General features: G+C 44.7%; 1 protein-coding gene and 1 non-coding gene across 6 annotated transcripts in view; one reads left to right on the forward strand and one right to left on the reverse strand.

Moving 5' to 3' along the window:
• The window catches only part of Ippk (inositol-pentakisphosphate 2-kinase), a 68,085-nt gene that overhangs the window by 20,448 nt on the left and 27,028 nt on the right, over positions 1 to 20,609 (forward strand). For all 5 annotated transcript variants that reach the window (XR_012910365.1, XM_075969725.1, XM_075969724.1 and 2 more), the window contains exons 7-12: positions 912 to 970; positions 2,256 to 2,328; positions 5,361 to 5,634; positions 7,055 to 7,205; positions 7,847 to 7,949; positions 16,589 to 16,668. Coding sequence is in view for 4 of the 5 variants with exons in the window: in XM_075969725.1 (XP_075825840.1) it covers positions 912 to 970; positions 2,256 to 2,328; positions 5,361 to 5,634; positions 7,055 to 7,205; positions 7,847 to 7,949; positions 16,589 to 16,668 (740 nt within the window). In the remaining variant the exon portion in view is untranslated. The remainder of the gene's footprint in view (positions 1 to 911; positions 971 to 2,255; positions 2,329 to 5,360; positions 5,635 to 7,054; positions 7,206 to 7,846; positions 7,950 to 16,588; positions 16,669 to 20,609) is intronic.
• On the reverse strand, positions 10,144 to 10,250 carry LOC142849144 (U6 spliceosomal RNA). The gene has a single exon (XR_012910540.1). It is a non-coding gene; the product is annotated as a U6 spliceosomal RNA (small nuclear RNA).

A 20,609-nucleotide genomic window follows, 5' to 3' on the forward strand; every position in this document is an offset into this window, starting at 1 on the left:
GTTTGTTGGTGGAGCATGCAGACATAAGATACAATAGGATCAGACTGGAGAAATGGCTTAGAGGTTAAGAGCACTGGCTGCTCTTTCAGAGGTCCTGAGTTCAATTCCTAGCAACCACATTGTGGCTCACAACCATCTATATTGAGATCTAGTGCTCTCTTCTGGCATACAGGCAGAACACTGTATACATACTAAATAAATAAATCTTATTAAAAAAAGATACAATAGGATTGTGTTATTTGCACTTCTGCCCAGTGCTCCCTCCATATTAAATAATTTTTCAGGATTTCGTGTTGTAAAGTTTTTCTCAAGATGTGTTTGCTTAAGTAACTATACTTTTAAAGCAAACATGACATCACATTATAGGTATTGTTCTGCCAGTTGAATTGGTGATGTTTTAGTCCATCTTTTGAGTGGCTGCATCCGTACACTCATTCATTCCTTTACTGTATTCTTTCCTCCTGCAGTAAATATCTTAATACCTGCAGCAAATGTTGTGCCCACATACCTGTTGCCTCTTTGCTCTGTGTAGTTATTTTAGATTTATGTTTACTAATTTGGAATTGTACACATTTTAAGTTTTGGTAGTTCCCACAAAAGGCTGTGCCAAGTTACCATTCTTCTGGCAACATAAGATTGCATGTGTAGTGTCCTTTCCCGTGCTGCTAACAGTTTAAAGACTTGCTGTTCGTGTCACCAGACCTTCGCATGCCTGCTGAACTGGCAGTGACTGAGACCGAAGGGTAGCAGGAGTTTCCTAGGGTGAGGGGTCAAGTGGGCTTCTACATAGGGATGTACACCTGGGACCTCTCCCAGATCAAGGCCACAGCCCATCTTAGATTATGCTGTTTTGTGAGCTTTATTGGTAGTCACAGAGAAAGCGTTTGCTATGTTATCTTGGTGTTTTCCAGGTAGCAACTGGAAAGTGGAAGAAAATAAGTAAATACTGTCCCCTCGACCTCTACTCAGGGTAAGAGTCACTTCTCATTTGCTGTTTTGGTTGGGTGGTGCCTGCTAAGGGACAGCCTAAGAGGTAGGGGTTTTGAGGGTTACTTTGTGAAGTGTTGATGACAGTATGTGAGAAAGAGGGGGTGGGGATTAGAGGCATGTTCTGTAAAGTGGGGATAGTGGGCATCTTCTATGAGGGAGGACCTGGGGGTGGCGAGGTGAGGTGAGGACAGGTATTTTGTATTGTGGGGAGACTGGGTTGTATTCTGTAAGCTGGTTGTAAGTATTATCTGAAGTGTTGGGAGTGGGGTATGTTCTGTAAAGTGGGAATGTTGGTGAGGTTGGAGTATACATGCAGGTCTGTGCAGTGGTAAATGTGTGGGGTTCAGTGAAGTGGGGAATGGAAGGTATTCTGTGAGCTGGGTGTGGCTTTGCTCTGTCTAAAGGACTCCTTGCTCATTTCAGAAAACAAAGTGTTGCTGTTTTTCCTGTGAGAACTAAATCAGTTTGGCAGTGCAGTAAGGGAGAGTTGTGGTTGATTTACCTGTGCCCCCAAGGCTGGATGTTATGAAGCGAACAGTAAGACAGAGCATTATTGAGAATTTATAACTTATCAAACCTGAGTCAGGAGCTGTCCTTGGAATGTTTATAATGCAGCCTTTTCAGAGCTGGCTGTGGGTGCTAGTGCTGACGCCCTGTCTGCAGTGTGACCTCAGGACGTGGTTTGGAATCCTTGTTTGGGGTGGGTTTGCCTCTCTGGGAGCCCTGTAGATTTCATGTGGGGGTGAGAAAAGGGGCTGTGTTCAGGGACACTGATGGAGGACCGGGGTATGGTCTGGAGCATGAGTGGCGACGAGGAAGAGACAACAGGTGCCAGTTGCTTTTAAGTAGGGCAGAGGGCAGGAGGGAGCCAGTCCCACAGTCCCCCAAGTGGAGGGAGGGTGAGAGGTCCCATGTTCCTGCCTTTTTTAGACTTCCTGCCTTTTCCAGAGGTCTGTCATGGCATCTGATCACGATGCCTGAGCACGTACGTGCTCTAGCCTCTGCAAGCTGCAGCCGAGGATCTAGAAGGACGAGATGGAGCTAGATGGACTCTGAGTGATTGGTGTACCTTGGCCTCTGGTTCCCTGCAACTGCGGGATCCCTCATGACTGACTTTGGGCCCTAGACCAAACTCCCCTCATGTGCCCAAGGCCACAGTTACTGGGAGCTCTAGGTCCCAGCTCAGTTTGGAATCGCGTCTATGAATATGTGTGGCGAGCAGGCCAGCCCACTGCCTTTAAATCCTTAATGCTTTGTCCTTCCAGAAACAAGCAGCGCATGCACTTTGCCTTGAAGAGTCTGCTGCAGGAGGCGCAGAACAATCTGAGGATATTTAAGGTAAGAGCTGTTTCCATTCCATGGTGGATTCCTGGCAAACCTACCACACTATGATCCTGGCCACAGGTTCTGTGACCTGATATGTCGGGGTGTCCAAGCTGGTTTGCCTCAGACCAGCTCTCCATGCCTTGACCTTGCAGGAGGAGGCATGCCTGAAGGAGGGAGGGGACAGGCAGAGCTAGCCTTGGCAGGAGGTGGTGGCTGTGGCCATGCTGGGAATGCATCTCTAGAGTCCCCTTTGCTATGGTCTCATTGGACAGCAAGTTGGACTTGAGGCAGCGTGGAGCTGTGTGAGGGAGCAGGACAGAGAATGGACTTTCCAAAACCCGTGTTTTGCTTGGTCTGGGAAAATGACTAGTGAACTGGAAGTACTGTCCTGTCTTGGCTGTGTGGCTGGTAGCTTGCATTCCCACCAGCATTAATTTTATTCTTAAAAAAGACCATGTGTGATCTGTGGTATGCACATGTATGCTGTGCTGCTTGTATGAGACAGGATAGTCCTTAGATTCAGTTCTCTTTCCACAGTGGGATCTGGGAATCAGATTAAGGTTGACACTGAGTGACTTCTCTCCCCTATTTTTTTTTTTACTTTGCCAGGCGTGGTGCGTGCCTTTAATCCCAGAACTCAGGAGGCAGAAACATGCAGATTTCTGTGAGTTCAGGGCCAGTCTGGTCAACAAAGCTAGTTCCAGGACAACCAGGGCTGTACAGAGGAACCCTGTCTGGAAAAACTAAAAGAGATTAGGAGCCTGGTATTTAAATCCTGGAGGGAGATAAATCCCTTTAACTTTGAAGCTCATTTCTGAATCTGTCAGGCCACATTTGAGGTATCTGGTCTGTTGCTTCTGTAAAAATCAGCTAGGAAGAACCCAGAGATTAGCCAGCCCTTCCCCAAGAGGTGGCTTAAGGAAAATTTTTTTAAAATATTTATTTATTTGTTTTTATTATGTATGCAGTATTCTTCCTGCAGGTCTCATTACAGATGGTTGTGAGCCACCATGTGGTTGCTGGGAATTGAACTCAGGACCTTTGGAAGAGCAGGCAATGCTCTTAACCGCTGAGCCATCTCTCCAGCCCCTGGCTTAAGGAAATTGATATGTGATGGCTTTTTTATTTTTTTACTTTTACTTTTTTTTTTTTTTTGGTTTTTTGAGACAGGGTTTCTCTGTGGCTTTGGAGCCTGTCCAGGAACTAGCTCTTGTAAACCAGTCTGGCCTCGAACTCACAGAGATCCACCTGCCTCTGCCTCCCGAGTGCTGGGATTAAAGGCGTGTGTCATCACCGCCCGGTGATGGCTTTTTAAAAACAATGTAAAAACTTTTTTTTTTTTGGTCTTATTTTCTGAGACAAGGTTTCTCTTGCTGTTCTGGAACACCCTCTGTAGATCAGGCTGGCCTCAAATTCAGAGATCCACCTGTCTCTGCCTCCAAAGTGCTATGACTAAAGGTGTAAAATTAAAGGCCTGGCTTAAAATTAAAAATTATTAACAAATTGATCTCTTTTACTTTGTGTGTGTGTGTGTGGGAGGTCACAGGGCAATTTGCAGTTCTATCTTTCCATCATGTGGGTCCTTGGCTTTAAACTGAAGTCATTAAGCTTGGTGGTAAGCACCCTTATCTACTGAGCCATCTAGCTGGCTCTGTTGTGTTCTCTAAAGCAGTAGGCAGCAGTGCCGGCTTGAGTTCAGCATGGTGAGCCCTGGCAGCTCTCGGGCTTCTCTGTCTGATGCTGTGCATTCGCTGCTCCCTGAAATTCTGCAAACCAGCAAAGCAGAACATTCCTGAAGCTCTGAAGGTCCAGGCTTGGAGAAGCTGCCTGGCTGTGGTCAGTGATCCCATCTGGACATTTGTGCTTAGAGACAGTGTAGGATTCAGAGTGTGGACCTTGTTATAGAATCTCTATGCTACCTAGGTTGTGACTATGCCAGATGTCCTATGAAATCTTTGAACGGCCATATTTGTATGTGTAAACTCTATCTCTGGATTTCACATTTACAATGTCCCTCAAATCTAGACCCTTGATGCTGGGGTAAGGTGTTGCTGTGAGGACTCTCTGACCACTTTTGGGCCTGGAGGAGGGGCCAGCTTCATCATGAGCACAAATGACCCTACCTTGGATGTCAGTTGACTAACTCAGCTCCACTGTGGTCACCCTCTTCTTCCTGCCTAGCATGGTGAGCGGTGCCTTAGTTTGTCCCTTGGACAGCACCTAGATAGGAGTATCTGGAGAGGCACCCCAGGATCTAATGGGGAGAAGATAGCCATACCTCCCAGGGTCAACCTACTCTCTTGACTATTACTGCTCTCCTGAGACCCTAGCTTCACACACCCACTCGTTGCCTCAGTGTCTTAGCTGTTGCTCTTTGAAGGCATTTCCATTTTGTGCCGTAGTTCTGGGGAAACTTTGGTATCTTTGGTAAGAGCCTTAAAGGTGCTGTGATGTTGTGTCTGCTTGGACTGGAGGGTGTTAGAGGACCCACCATGTGGCTTAACTATGAAGGCATGTATTCAGAGAGCCTTGAGATGCTTCTGGTGTTGTCCCTAGCTCAGGTCTTGTCATAACCCAGTGTCAGCATGCGTCCTTGCTTGAGTGCTCAGTCTGAATGCTGTGTGGTTCTATGAAGAAGGTCGACAGTTTTAAAGCAGGAACATTTCTATGTCAGGGATCTGGTCACTTCTCTTATCACCGACTCTGGGGTCTGTGGGGCCTAATCTGACCCCTAGACACTGCTTGGGCCCTCAAGTAACTGGGGATTTGTGGACATCTGTGGCTTTGTGCTCCGTATTTGCTCAGACATGCTGTGAGATCATTGTCTGATGGTGTCAGTCCAGGGTGCTGGCCTGAAGTTTCTGACTTTCTCTGACTCATGCTTAGTGATACAGCATGGAGAGTAGGATTCTTCAGAGGAGCTAGTGTACAGTAACCCTGACTACCTCGTCTAAAAACAATGGGGTCTTCTGTTTGTGCTCTGCCCTGCTGGTTTTTGTCAGCTTGTGTGATCCATCTCCCTTTCTTCTTTTTCCTGCCTGAAGAATGGTGAGCTGATTTATGGTTGTGGTGATGCTCGGAGCCCTGCGGCTGACTTGAAGGAGCTTGCGCACCACTTGAAGCCCTTCTTCTTCCCTTCCAATGGCTTGGCCAGTGGGCCTCACTGCACAAGGGCCGTGATCCGGGAGCTGGTGCGTGTTATCACGAGGGTACTGCTGAGCAGCTCAGACAAAGGCCGAGCAGGTGCCCTGAGGCTTGGGCTCCAGGGCCCACGTGTCTGTGAAGCCAGCCCTTTCAGCAGGAGCCTACATCACCAAGGTAAGGCTGGGCCTTCTCCAGTGGGATGTGGGTCTACAGGTACACTTAGACTATTCCTCCCCATAAGTAGCCAGAGTGGCACCTGTAATGTGACTTCTGTGTCCTTGCTTGGCTTTGTGGCACTTTTGGAGGTGCTGTCTAGTTCTGTAATGGTTCCACAGAATGAGGCTTAGCTGACTCACAGAGAGTTGAGATTTGCTTTTCACCTTTATCTGGGTTTTTAAGCTGCTTGACATACTTGGGCTGTATAGTTCCCACTAGTACTGCCTGTATCCTGTGTGTGTGCTGCAGTGAGTCCGTGATCCACTGTAAGTTTCCCCTCTCACCATCATCCTGACTTTGGATGCAGACTCCTTGGTCTGCTTGTCGGACAAGAACTGAGACCAGGAGTCCTTTGTGACTGGGCTGAACACTGTGGAGTGAGGACAGGCTTTCAGGGTCCCTGGCTCCAGAATGTGTCTGAAAGGACACAGATAGTTGCTGGCACCTAAGTGATCTGGTGACACCAGAGTCTTCTCTCACAGACCTTTCTGACACTAATGTGCAAACAGACCTAACTCATGGGTAAGCAGTATTTGAAACAATGAAATAGCACTCATGTTTTCTTGTAACCCAGTGTTTTTTTTAAATAGCATGAATCTGTCAGCACACGTAGTTTTTTATCTTTTAGCTACCATGATTGGGGTAGACATTCACTGCATGGACATCCTGCTGTCTTGACACAGGGCATCTGATGTGTGACTGAGAGCATGTTGCTGGAGTGTCTGAATAGACATGTTCCCTCCCTCGTCTTTTCCTTTAGTTGGCTCTAAGAGACCTCAGCTAAGGTGATACTGTACACGTCATTGTGAGAGAGCATGAGTGAAGGATGGAGCTTTGTTTTCTCATCTGTCCTAGTGAGGACAGGACCTTGCTAATGGTCTTGACCACTGTCCATTACTTTGCACGCTTAATTCATATTGTGGCAGGCAGACCCTGACCCTCTTGATATGTGAGCTTAATGGGTTTTGGCTCTGGAAACAGGGTCCCAGTTGGTCTTGAAGGGGTGAGGATGCTGAAGTTCATGTAGAATGACTATCTTTAAGCTTACATATAAAGTGACTTCTAGAGCATGGATAGAGTTAAAGGATATTCTGGGTCAGTGTTTGGACAGCACAGGCCCAAGGGGAGAGGCATAGTCTCCATCTGTTTTGTGTGTAGAGCCACTAGGTGCAAACGGTAGTCTGTGCTCAGTCATCTTTGTAGTTTTATAAGGAATGCAGTGTCTGCCCACAGTGCTAGCCTGGGGCCCCGGCTATGTCTGTAATGCCTAGTGGTTAAGCCCAGGGTGAACTCTGCTGTCTGAGGCCTGGGTCTCCCTCCACAGTCTTCAAGTTTTGATAATGAACCTGCTCTCGTTCTCCCTTGATGTTCTTGGTAGGAAAAAACACCCCAGAGCACTCGGGGTTACCGAAGGGCTGTCTTCTATACAAAACCCTCCAGGTACAGATGTTGGACCAGATGGACATCGAAGGCCTCTACCCTCTATACAACCGGGTTGAGCGCTACCTGGAGGAGTTTCCTGAGGAGAGGTGAGGCTGGTGCCAGAGGAAGCTGGTTAAGGTTGCCTGAACTCCAGAATAAAACAAACTTCCCAGACAGAACCTGGCTTCAGAAGACCCCTACAACCAACTCTCTGCTGAGGAAGTCCCCTTTGGGATGTGTGTGTGCCAGGGTCCATATGAGATTAGTGGTTCATTACTAAGACACTTACAGAAATAAAGAACTTAAAAATGTGACCATTCCAAAATGCGTATGTCAGGGCCTGGCCTGCAGAGGGCAGTGTTGTCCCACAGGTTGCTCCAGTTAGCCCACTGCCTTTGTAGATCCTGAGCTTCTCTGACTATCACATCTAGGGCCCTGGGCCTGCATTGTGGTCCCCAAGTTCACACCTGCAGTGTCTGATGGGCAGTTCTCTTTGTACCTCACTGGCTTTTGCCTAAGGGTGTGTGAACAGCTGAGGGCTAAGCCTGGCTCCCCTGAACCGTGGGGGTTGTTGAAGATCTTGATGGTATAGAATCAGGCTTAATGAGAACAAGCAAAGTCTCTTAGCTGCCTCTGAAACAAAGCATGTAATTGTTAGATTGGCCGTGTGATACAGAATGCATTAGTGAGTGAAAGTCTCCAGGAGCTTCATCATCCTGTTTATTTGGTCTTGGTGCTTTTCCTTCAGGAAAACATTACAGATAGATGGGCCTTATGATGAAGTATTTTACCAGAAGCTGCTTGATCTGTCTACTGAAGATGATGGGACAGTGGCCTTTGCATTAAGGAAGGTGAGTAGACTCACTGAGAAGCACTGCATTCCTGAGGTGTTAATACCCCTCCCCTCCACAACAGTGACAGCCCAGAACTCAGATTTATTTATTTTTGTTTTTTCGAGACAGGGTTTCTCAGTGTAGGCTTGGTTGCCCTGGAACTCGCTCTGTAGACCAGGCTGGTCTCAAACTCACAGAGATCTGCCTGGCTTTGCCTCCTGAGTGCTGGGATTAAAGACATGTGCCACCACCGCCCTGCCTAGAACTCAGAGATTTAAAGCAGAGTGACTGCAGTGTTTCTCAGATGGGCTGGGGCAGCTGATGGAGAGGGAGGCTCTAAGTGAAATTTATCTTGGCTCTGTTCTTCTCTTTAGAGGCAGGCTCCAGTGTGTGGTGGCCCCGGCCCCCACTTTTGAGAGTCTGATAACTATGCTGTGTTTGAGGCTTGAGAGAGGGATTGAGAAGGTCTTATAAAGAGGTTGAGGTGCAGGCTGAAACTTTCTTAAGCTGGGGGAACTCCAAAGGGAAAGCTCTGGGTCACGGTGCAGCAATTGGAGGCTGCCACATCCAGCTGTGAGTACCTGGAAGGAGGCAGAAAACCCAAGTAAATGTAGTCTACACAGCTACCTAGAACTGGCTGAAAGAAATCCATTGGGAACATACAAAGTGCTGGTGTTGAGCACTGGCTCTGAGACGGGCTGCTGATAGGTTTTCATGTCAAATGTACCATCACATGCCCTCATAGATACTTATCCCAGAGAAATGAGGACTTATGTACAGAAGAACTGTGACACCCCGTGTTTTCGGCACATGCTATACTAGGTTAGACTGTCATCTCAGGACACTGGGCTTTCGGACTTCTAACTTTTTTTTTTTTTTTTTGGCTTTTCTAGACAGGGTTTCTCTGTAGCTTTGGAGCCTGTCCTGGAACTAGCTCTTGTAGACCAGGCTGGACTTCTAACATTTTGAGCACTGCCTGGAGGTGTAGTAAGTAGACTTTCCAGGAAGGCCAGCTTCCAATGTTTCAGGTTAGGGGGCCCTCTTGTCTCTTGGCAGCCACTTAGCACTGCTCTTGTAATTCAGGAACATCCATCAACAGGATACAAACGAGAGGGACTGTATCTCGGGAAAACTGTCCCAGAGGCAGGTGTGGGGAAGTGGTGGGGTGAGGCTCCCCATCAGTGTGTTGACTTGTGTGTTCCATTACTTAGTAGCTTCTTTAGTTCGTCTTCACTCCATGGTTTGGAAGTTACCTGTTTGGATTCTTTCCATGGTAACGTGTCTAGTTCACCCTACATATTTAAAGTGTAAAGCTGCTCAATTGTTTGTGGCCCCCGTTGGCACATGATACAGGACTTGGGGTACTTTAATTTTAGTTTTTCCCAGTGTGTGTGTACTTATCATTTGGTATTTGTTTATTTCAGGTTTTCTTTGGGTATGGTAGGCAGCATGCTAGGCAAGCACTCTACCAGCTAGCTCTAGAGAAGACATTTTTCAAAGTCCCAGTTTCGAGTATTGTTTTAGACATGCTTGTCAGATTCATTTGTGTGTTAGGCCCTTATTGCCTTACTTTCTCTCCCACTCAGATCAGTCCTCTTTGTCCTGGTTTTCTTTAGCGGCAATTTCATGCCCTGTCCTTTACTCACAACCACATCACTTAAAACACACCCTTAGCTGTCTCTCTCTCTGCCCCTGCAGTCCTGAGCAACTGCATTCTTTCTCTGAGTGTTGCATATAAACGAGACAGTCATTGTGTGAGCCTTTGTGCACAGCTTTGACATAGATAACTTTCAGATTTCACCTCCTCATTCTCTTTCATGGCTCAGATTCCATTACAGTGGACATACTGTAATTTAGACACCTGCCCATCAGTTGATGGACATCTCAGTTGTGACCACTTTTACAATCAGCGCTGTTGTAAATATTTGTGCACAAGCTTTTATGCGGCTGTATATTTTTTTCTGCGGTGTATGCCTAAGAGTGGAGTTGCTTGGTCCAAATGGCAATATCTTGTGTGTTGTTTGGGCTAGCTTCAAACTTGGAATCTTCCTTCTGCCATCTGCGTAGCTGAGATTACAGGTGTGCCTCCTACTTAGTCTTTTTTGGGGGTGAAGTGGGTGAGTAGTGTAATGGTTTCTGATAGGTTTTTCTTTATATGTTACTTGACCTTTTTCTTGCTCTTAACATTCATTCTTTGTTTTGTATGTTTTGTAAAAATATGGAACACCTCACCAATTTACATGTCATCCTTGCGCAGGGGCCATGCTAATCTTCTCTGTATCGTTCCAGTTTTAGTATATGTGCTGCCGAAGCGAGCACGGTGGTCTCCATTTGCTTTAAAGAAGACTTCTTTGATGGGGGTGGGTAGCTACAGTCGTCAGTGGGTATAAAGATAAGATTTAGAATGTAGTAATGAAGTACGCTCAACTAGCAAAGTGGTAACAGTAGATTCTTTTCTAGTTCTGTGACCTCACTGTCCCTGGGAAACTGACAGAAAGATCATAAGAGCCAGAGTATGAGGCAGTCTCCCGTGAAACAGTCTCTTCTAGAAATAGCTGCATAAAAAAAACACTGCAACACCGGCAATGTCAATAGACACGTTAAAGTGGAAGGGGGAAGTTTGTAGTGTCCCTCACTAGACAAAGAACTATAGACAACTATTGACTGCTGGAAGAAGAAGAAATTAGCCCCTTATTGGCTGTTCAACACATAGTGGTCAGCTCTGAAATCACAGATACACAAACAACTAAAAACGGACCGAGAGTGGGGGTAGGTGGGAAAGGTTTGAGGAAGGAAGGGGGGGGGGAGGGGGGAAGTAATTCTTTTTGTTTTGTTTGAGATAGGTTTCTCTGTGTAACAGTCCTGGCTGTCCTGGAATTTGCTTTGTAGACCAGGCTGGCATCGACCTCATTGAGATCCACCTGCCTCTGTCTCTCAAGTGCTGGGATTAAAGGTGTGTACCACTACTGTTTGGCGGTAATCCTATTTAATTAAGTTTTTTTTAAATATGTTGATATTGACATTGTTTTATTTTCACCTCCTGCACATAAGCACCTCTGTGAGATGTTTTGTAAATGAATTTATGTTTGGTAGGTTTCAGTGCCATATAGTTGCAAAGCAAGAGATTATTTAAACATTTTCATTTTAACTTTTTGAGCCTTTATTTCATTAGCTGTTTGGATTATGAAAAAATAACTTATGTAGAAGAATGTTCAGAAAAAAAATGTATAGCCCAGTGAGCAGAAGCCAACCAGAGCCCCTGTTGGAATTGCTTCTCAGTCTCAACTAAGATCTCATATGCAGTCTCTCTAGCTGGAGTCTGACTTGTGTTCCTGTGCAGTGCTTTGTTCTGCTTTTAGCATCTCGTAATGGCGTCATGCTGTGCATGCTCTATGTTCCTGTGATGTTTTCTCTAGCAGTGATTGAGCTGTGCCTTTGCTGCATGTTTTTTTTCCAAAACAGAAGTAATACAATTTTAATTTCAATATTTATAATATACAAATTAGGAAGTAAGAATTCTAAGTACAACTTTAAGCAAGTCACTTGTCTTCCCCTATAATAATAATAATAATAATAATAATAATAATAATAATAATAATAATAATAATAATAATATAAGCTATTTAAAGACTTACAAATTCAGGGTAAAACAGAAACAAAAATACTGTACACTTTCCCTGCCTGCAGGCAAAAGATGAGGAATACTGTTCTAAATAAAAACAAATGCTCTTAAAGCTTCGGCATCCCACTCCCAGCCACACCCCATTCCATTGTCACACAGTGTGTGTTTCTGTAGCCAAAGGACACGCGCATATTCTGACTGCCTACACACAAATGAGACACTACTCTGCACACAGCCCAAACAAGAAGACTAACAGTCACCAGGGACCATGAACATAAAAACCAGTAAAGCCAGTAAGGAAAGTCAGGCTAGCAAAACATTACTACAAAACTAGTAAGTACCATAGCCAACAATTGCCCTGTTTTCAAATTTCACAGAGTTAAAACCCCTAAATCAATACTCCCCATTGCCACCCTCCAACACCCCAAAAGAAAACTTGCTGAAACACTGGTAAAGTTAGATGTTTCACAATAAAAGCTCATACTATATAATCTCTTAAAATGAACCTTTTCATCCTTTCCACAGCATGAAACTGTTATAGCTTAATTATATTAAAAGTAGAAAAGTCTTTCCCAAAGATGCACATGCATTTCCTATCAGTGCTATGTCATACTTAGCAACTGCATGACTCGCCTGTGTAGTCAAGAGCTGTTTGTAGAAAAACTGAGGTTACAGCATTCGATTCAGTCTAGCCATAAACTGTAAGGCCCTTAGTTTGGTTTAGGATTCTTTTGCAAGATAAAATAACCTTGGGGTTCACTTAACAAGTTACACCTCAGGTCCCTGGCTGTATTGTGTCAGTGCATGTTCTTATTTTGCAGTGATTCATGAATGGGTGGATTTAGGATTTCCTTCTTCACTGTATGAGGCTATAATTTTAGGTGCCCTCAGCATTAGAATTAAGTATGTTTCAATTGTCATTTATCATTTCAAGTGGCTTTTTTATCTTTGGATATACTTTTTACCTTCAAATTTCCTTTTTCTGTCATAGTAGAACTATTCTAGATTTTTTTTTTTTGAGGCTATTTTTCTCTGTAGTCCTGGCTGTCCTGGAACTCACTTTATAGACTAGCATGGCCTTGAACTCAGAGATCTGCCTGCCTCTGCATCCCAAGTGCTGGGATTAATGGTGTGCGCCACCACCACCTGGCACTTCTCTAGATTCTTGTGCTTAATAATGCCTTTTCCATCTTTTTGTATATTCTTTGTCATTGAATAGACATAAAAATGGTTTTTTAAAATATTATTTTATGAGCACGTACACCATCCATGTGTGTGCAGGTGCCCAGAGGCCAGAGGGTGTTGGACCGCCTAGAACTGGAGTTCCAGGTGGTTGTGAGCCCCCTAATGTGGGTGCTGAGAACCAAACTTAACCACTGGGCCATCTTGCCAGCCTCTATAATTTTTTTTTTGTTTAAAAATATTCTGGGTGCTAGATAGATGGATTAACATTGTATTAATTAGTTATTATTTTATTATTGTATTATTAATAAATATTGGTAAATATAGGAGCTGGAGAGATGTGTCATTGGTGAATAGCCCTTGCTTTCCCTGGAGAATACTTAGGTTCAGTTCCCAGCATCTACTTCAGGATGAATGGATGCTCACAACCACCTCTAATTCCAGCTCTTGTGGGTCCGTTGCCATTTTTTTTACTGAGAACTTCCACACGTGTGAGCATACACTCATATAGCTACACACACACACATTACTTAAAAAAGCAAAAAAATAAATCCTGACACTGTTACTTAGACTTAAAATTTGAGGGCCTAACTTTGACAGATTTGTTTGTGTCTCTCTTCTAGAAGTCACATATGTGCTGGATGGATTCTCTGTGTGTCATGTTAGCCTTCTGCTCTGTATTGTGTGGCTCTGTTCCTTTCCATGCTACATTCTGGGTATTTTCTTTGATTCTTCTATTTTAGCAATTCTTGGTAGCTTTTTCCTCCTCTCCATTTCTTCTCTTCTTTGGTCTTAGCCCCTAAGTTGTTACCTTTCTTTGTCCAGTTCCTATCTTTGTGGGTAATTAGTGTTAACACTTCTCAGAAAACAAACTGTGGGAGTTGCTGCTGCAGGGAACACAATGGAGGATATGTCACACCCCTGGCCACGGGGCCCTAGCTTACTAACTGGTCAGTTTCACTGCCCTTGTAGTTACTCCGCCCTGTTCAGTCACACCTGTTAGTTAATCTGATAAAGGCTTAATGTTGTTTTGCTAAGACATTTAAATGGCTCATTTTTGTGGTTTCCAGTTCTCCTCAGTTGTTTGGTCTGATTCTTTGAGTGGAGTAGCATGTGTGTCTGGTACCTCAACAGCTGGAGTCCCTTTGTGTATATCCGGTTCTGCTATTGTGTTTTTCAGTTTTTAGCTCTTTTTACAAAACAAAATAGTTATTTCTTTAGAGCAGTTTCCACTTCTTAGCAAAAAGTGAGGGGCGAAGTTTAGGTTCTCACATGGCTTTTTTGCTGGCTTTTATTCATGTTATTCTGTCTTGTGCCTGCATATTTTTACTTGTGTGTCAGAAATTGTATTTGTGCAATTATTTTAGAAATACTTGCTGCCTCGCATTGTCTTTCCAAAGAGAATAATAGGTGTGTCTCTGCCAAGAGGACTAGCAGGCTGGTGTCACTGTGACCCAGTTTGGGGGCTGATCCTTCTGAAAGGCTGCAGTTCCTGGGAAGGCCTGCCAGCTTGGGCTCAGGGTGTGAATCTGAATGGAGCAGCAGTGTGCACACTAAGAGAGGACTTATGTGGTTCCTGTCCTGTCAGCTTGAAGGTTGACCTTCCTTTGTAAAACAAACCCAAAGCTTGTTGCCTCTGTCTTGTCAGCAGTGTCTCCAAGCAGAGATTTCTGATACTCCATCCAGTTTGTCTAGTTGGCTATTACCACTGAATTGGCTCAATAACCCACTTGAACAATACTCTAAGTGAAAGTCTCACTCCTTGGTTTTGCGTCTGAGAAACACGTGCACATCCCTCCTCTGCACTGAAGAACACTTATAATTTCATTTCTTTGATCTGTAGCAACAATACCTTCTCATATATAGACACGCATACACACAATATGTAAATATTTAATATTTGTATGTCAAGGCTGGAGAGATGGCTCAGCAGTTAAAGAACACTGGCTATTCTTAGAGAGGACCCTGGTTCAACTCCAGTACCCATATGGTGGCTCACAACTATCTGTAACTTTACTTCCTGGGAATCTAATGCTCTTTTGGCCTCCTCAGGCACTGTACAACATACATAAAAGATGTATATGGAGTCCAGCCTGGCCTGAAATTCACTGTTGTTGCAGAGGGTGATTTGAGTTCCTGACCCTTCTGATTCCTCCAAATTCTGGGACTGTATGTGTAAACCACCAAAGTGGCTAGGACTTACACATTCTCCCTGTGATCATCAGATTGGTTATCCTTAGCATTTGGATTAGGCCTGTATCATGTAAAGTTCTTGATAGTTGTTTAGGTTTTCAGACTGTCTCATATGGCTTTTTTGTTCTGTACCTCGTTAGACTGGCTATGCCTTCAGGGCATTTTATATTGAACTCTTCCTTTTTGTCTTAATTAGGGTTTCTACTGCTGCAACAAAACACCATGACCAAAGAGCAAGCTGGGGACGAAAGGGTTAATACGCCCCTTCCCCCCCCCCTGCCCTTTTTTTTTTTAAACTTCCATTTCAGCATTGCTGTTCATCACTGAAGGAAGTCAGGGCAGGATCCTGGAGAAGGGGCTGATGGAGAGGCCATGGGCGGATACTGCTTATTGGCTTGCTTACCATGGCTTGCTCAGCCTGCCTTCTTATAGAACCCAGGACCACCAGCCAGGAATGGTACCACCCACCATGGACTGGGTCCTCCCCAACTGATCACTAAATGAGAAAATGCTTTACAGCTGCATCTCAGGGCATTTCCTCAGCTGAGGCTCCTTCCTTTGATGACTCTATGGCTTGTGTCAAGGTGATACACAGTAACCCAGTATACTTTTTGACTGGGCTTCTTGCTATGTATCATGAAATTACAAATTTCTTTGCTAACTGGAGGGTGTGCGGATGGGAGCTGAGTGTCTCTAGCTTCCAGGTTCTTAAGGTCCAGAACAGCCAGCAGGCCTGGTGTGGATTATGCTGCCCCTTCCCCTCCCTGCCTCAGGGAAGTGCAACCTGAGGCCTTCCCAGTGCAGCACCTCCTGCTTCTGCAAAATCAGAGGAAATGGTTGAGAGGGAGAAAAGAGCGTACTTTGTTATTAGGTCAGATGCTAGGGCCAGTGATGATATGTAAAGCCAGTTCCTTTCATGTAATTGTAAAAGCAGGAACTATTTAAAATACTCAAAAGATGTACCAAGGTCCAAAGAACGAAGGGGATTAAAAACTGCCTCAAATTGTGTGTTGTAGAGGTGACCATGGTGGACACTCTGTCTTTGGTCTCTCCGCGTGCCTCACATGTGTAGTATTGGTACTGGGATTTCTGGGCAGGTTTATAATGCAGAACTGAATTTGCTTGTCTTGTTCTGTGGAAGAGCTAGTTCAGAAGCATGCACCTGTGCTTGGTCCAGCCCCGTCATCACCTGGCAGTTCTGTGTTTGGTTTTCTTTGTACAGTGGGATACCTCACTGCAAGCTGAGGATGCAGAATTAATAGATTTACAGCCCTAGAATGTGTCCAATATTGGCTATAATCACCATTTCCCCCAAATACACTGCATGTATCTTCTAGAAGGTACAGTGATTACTGCTGAATACTCAAGTGTAGTCAACATATGGAAAAGCTGAGGCAACTTTCCCCTTCCCTCCTTCCCCAAAGATAGACTGGTTAACTCACTGATGGCAGGTCACAAGTCTCAGGGATCCAGTTGGGGTCCACATGCAGTAAGAGGTGAAAGGATACAGTGGAGGCTGGTGTGTGTATTGTATATTGTCACAGGGACTGTTTCCCACTGTGTCAGCCTAACTTCACTGTCAGGCTTTATCACAGAAAATAGTTGCTCTGTTTAGTGGAGAGGCCTTGTGACTCGGAACTACCCTCTCTTTCCTCCACAGGTGCAGCAGTACCGGGTAGCTATGACCGCCAAGGACTGTTCCATCATGATCACACTCTCCCCTTATTTACAGGGCACAAGGTGAGGAACCATTGCATGACATCTTCCTTGGTCTAATGATTTTGTGGAACAATGATGACAAAGAGACTCCCTTACTTAGAAACCCTGCCTGATCGGGCTACTCTTTTTTTTTTTTTTTGAGACGGAGTATTGCTATGTAACAGTCCTGGAACTAGCTCTTGTAGACCAAACTGGCCTCTGCCTCTCCAGAGCTGGGGCTAAAGACATGTGCCTCCACAGCCTGGCTTGGGGCTACTATATCTTTGTTAGAGTTGTTCTCAAAGGGCTTCATTTTTTTTTCCCCCTGAAGGATGGGAGCTTTTGCATGTGTGTGTGGCGAGGGTGTGTGTGTGGGGGAATGTTTTGAGACAGGGTTTCTCTGTGTAGCCCTGGCTGTCCTGGAACTCACTTTCTGGACCAGGTTGGCTTTAAACTCACAAAGATTCTACCTCTGCCTTCAGAATGCTGGGATTACAGGTGTGCGCCACCATGCCCAGCTGGATGGGAACTTATTTATTAACTCTTATTCTCTAGAAACTTGTGATTTAATTACGGGCATTTATGGATAATAAGACTTTTCCTTTAAAATGATTATTATATGTTTTTATTAATATCTCTATTAAATTGGAATGTTCTATTAAATTGGAATGTTCATTGTTTTATAAGAAAAAACTCTAGTAACCGAGTGTAAATAATGTGGCCAATTCCTTTCAGAGGAAGCCCAGGCTCCATTCAGGCTGAAGTGCTTGAACCTTTTAAAGATTGCAGAGCGTACTAACTTTCACAACTGTTACTGCCATTTTTAACCTCTCAAACAGTGTATTCTTGTTCCTCTTCTGAATAACCAGCATGTTTGCCATCTTTCCCCCCACAAATGTTTGGCTAGTTGTTGTCACCTCCCCTAGCTTTTAGTGCTTTATGCTGAGCCTCTTCATCTTGTAGCATCTTCAGCCTTGATCTTCATGAATGCCAAACTCTACAGACTTCTCTGGAATCCTCCATATCTGACCTGTGCTCCTGGGTTAGGTGATTATCTTTCTGATGTTTCTGAGCTTTGTGTTTCCCAGCAAGGTTCTCTGGGAGGCACAGACAGAGTTGTACTGTCTGGTGTTGCATGTGAAGGAATAGTTAGGGCTGAAGGCAGTGGCTCTGGTTAGTTACAAGCTCCTGTCGTCCCTAAGAAAGACCCCGAGCTTAGCTTTGAGGAACCCTTCAGTAGACTACGGATCTATGCTAGAGGAGAGCTGCTCCCAAGCCTGGCCAGTGATGCAGCTGGGAAAGGGAAAGGTGTTGAGTGCAGGGTGCTCAGGTGGAAGCTGATTCAAAGTCAAGAGGCGGGAAGTTCAGGGCACCTGAAGGATACACTTGTGACTCATCCCCTCCAGCACTGTGTCTGTGTGTGTGGTCCACAATTGTTTCCTTTGAGGAAAGCTGAAGGCTGGGTTCCTTTTCCACACCCTGACTCCAACTGCTCAGTAAATCAACATTTGCTGTGGGGGCAGAGGGTTGTGTGTCCAGATGGCTGGAGGCTCAGGATCACCAGCCACCAAGTACTGCATCTGCTCCCTTTTCCAGAGACAGGAAGATTGTCTCACTTTTATGCTTAAAATAAAACAAGACAGAAATACCATCACGGCTAGGAAATAGTAGTCTCTCCGAGGTACATAGTTGGCCACAGTAGACATGCTAGATCTGATCAGCCTCTATGCTGATCAGCATTAAGGATGCTTAATCTGATCAGCCTCTATGCTGATCAGCATTAAGGATGCTTAATGCTGACTTGCCCACCTTCCCAGTGTGTGACCCAGCATAACTTTGTCTCTGACACTTCTTCTCAAATTCTCATTGCTAGAATCTTTAGAGGGGGCTGGAGGGATGGCCCAGAGGTTAAGAGCACTGACTGTTCTTCCAGAGGACCAGGGTTCAATTCCCAGCACCCACATGGCAGCTCACAACTGTCTGTGACTCCAGTTCCACGCAATCCAACACCCGCACACAGACATATTCGAAGGCAAAAACACCAATGTGCATAAAATAAATATAGAATCTTTAGAGGCTAGGAAATGTCTTGCAGCATAATTTTGATTTAAAAATTTAAAAACTGTACAAACAATATGGTTGAGTTATGATGATATAATTTTGTATTAATATTTGATCTCTTAGCATCTCATCCTGAGCCCATCGTCAGGCTTGTTAGTTTATCTCATGTCACAACAAATACACTGATAAAATGAATTCAGTTTAAAGTCCACGATGAAAAAGGGAAAAAGAAAATTAGGTAAAAAATCATTTCCATTCTTAAGTGTTTCATGAACACTGATTCAAGCTTATTTAATTTTAAAATGTGAAATGTTTAGAGCTTTTGAAAGTTTGAAAAGCTTTGCCATTTGGCATTATACCTCCGTATACCTATTTTGTGGAAATTGAGAATTTGGTGACAAATTTGAAGAGAGATGGCAGTCTGGGAAATTCTGACTTGTTTTTGCAGAGGATTCTGAAGAGGAAGAATGGGCTCCGCCCTTGGAGGCTGCCTTACCTGCTAAGGTCAGGTCTCAAGGCCAGACAATAGGGCCCATCAGGAGGCTCAAAGTTGGTGGTCCAGATTCACTTTGAAGCAGGAACAAAGGAGCTAGGGGGGTGGCAACAGGACACTCCACGGTACCCTACTGCTGTGCTTGTCTGCCTGTGGAAGGAGCTGCAGAGTTTGAGATTAGATGTCCTCCACCCCCAATTTTACTTTGGAGAATATACACAGGCATGAGCCTTCTTTGAGGAAGGTGGTGCTGTGCTCCCCAGAATTGTACCTAGCTCCAGGAAATAACATTCAGGAAAACCAGAGACCGAGTTCATCCTAAGATGCATAGTAAACCCAAGGCTGAATTTATATCCCTGAATTTTAACGTATAGTCCACAAGCGTCTGTGGTTGCTATTTGTTTCTATTGCCTTCCTGTTGCTCCAGGCTTTTGAAGAGTTTAGAACTATCAGGGAAGTTCTCGTTGCTACTTGTCCCTAAACCTTGCCAAGTCTATTACAAACATGCGCTTTGGCTTCACTGTGTATCTCCCGGCCTCCCTCAAATCTGGTTAGTGTCTTGGAGAACAGCTATCAAGGTGAAGACAGCAGCTCCAGCCCCCAGATCATTCCAGTACCAGTTTCTAGGGCTACTACAGGGACAGGGATGTGGTCATGGCAGTAGGGTAGGGATGACTGTGCCCTGGCTTTTGCTGAGTTTTTGCCATATAGTCTGAAGGAGACAGACTTTTCAGTATTAAGGGGCTAGTGTACACTGGCCAGTGTCCTTGACTGTTTTGGAGCTTGTGGTCAGTTGTTAGACCTGTGATCGAGCCAAACTCAATTTATTCCCTATAAACAGGATTCTGGAGCAGCAAATGCGGATCAAGGCTTTAGTGTACTTTAGAACAGGCCCATGTATGTCAGTGTTTGTTCTTCCAACTCAGGAGTTTTTGAAGCTTATTTTGTCTGTCTTGTTTTTAATGAGCTCTAAGTGTACAAGAGTAGTGAGCATGGAGGAACCAGAACTCCCCAACAGTTCTCTTGTGCCAGCCTGGGATTAGATGCCATTCAGGCAGGAGTATGAATGCTATGTACTGTGTTTTCAGAACAGTTGGATACCACTGCAACCTCAGTATCAGGTTTAAAGTTATTCTGAAAAGGTTTTCAAGTCAGGACTTTCTGATGTATATAAAATCCACAAAAGCCCTGAGGGGAAAAAAAAGCATTGAAGATGTGACTTGAGAGTTAACACAGAACTGCTTGCTCTCCAAATGTGAAAAGCACGAAGGAACTGGTTCTCAGCAGCAACGGGAAAGCACATAAAGAGAGTCTGTTCTCAGCAGCCATCCAGCTGGCTGTCGCACAGCCTGATCTACTCTTTACTTTTTCTTAGGTTTTGTAATACTTGGCTCACAATAAAGTGATTTTTCTTTTCCAGCATTCATTA

This window comes from Microtus pennsylvanicus, chromosome 4 (assembly GCF_037038515.1).
Source record: "Microtus pennsylvanicus isolate mMicPen1 chromosome 4, mMicPen1.hap1, whole genome shotgun sequence".
In the NCBI taxonomy this organism is placed as follows: Eukaryota; Metazoa; Chordata; class Mammalia; order Rodentia; family Cricetidae; genus Microtus; species Microtus pennsylvanicus.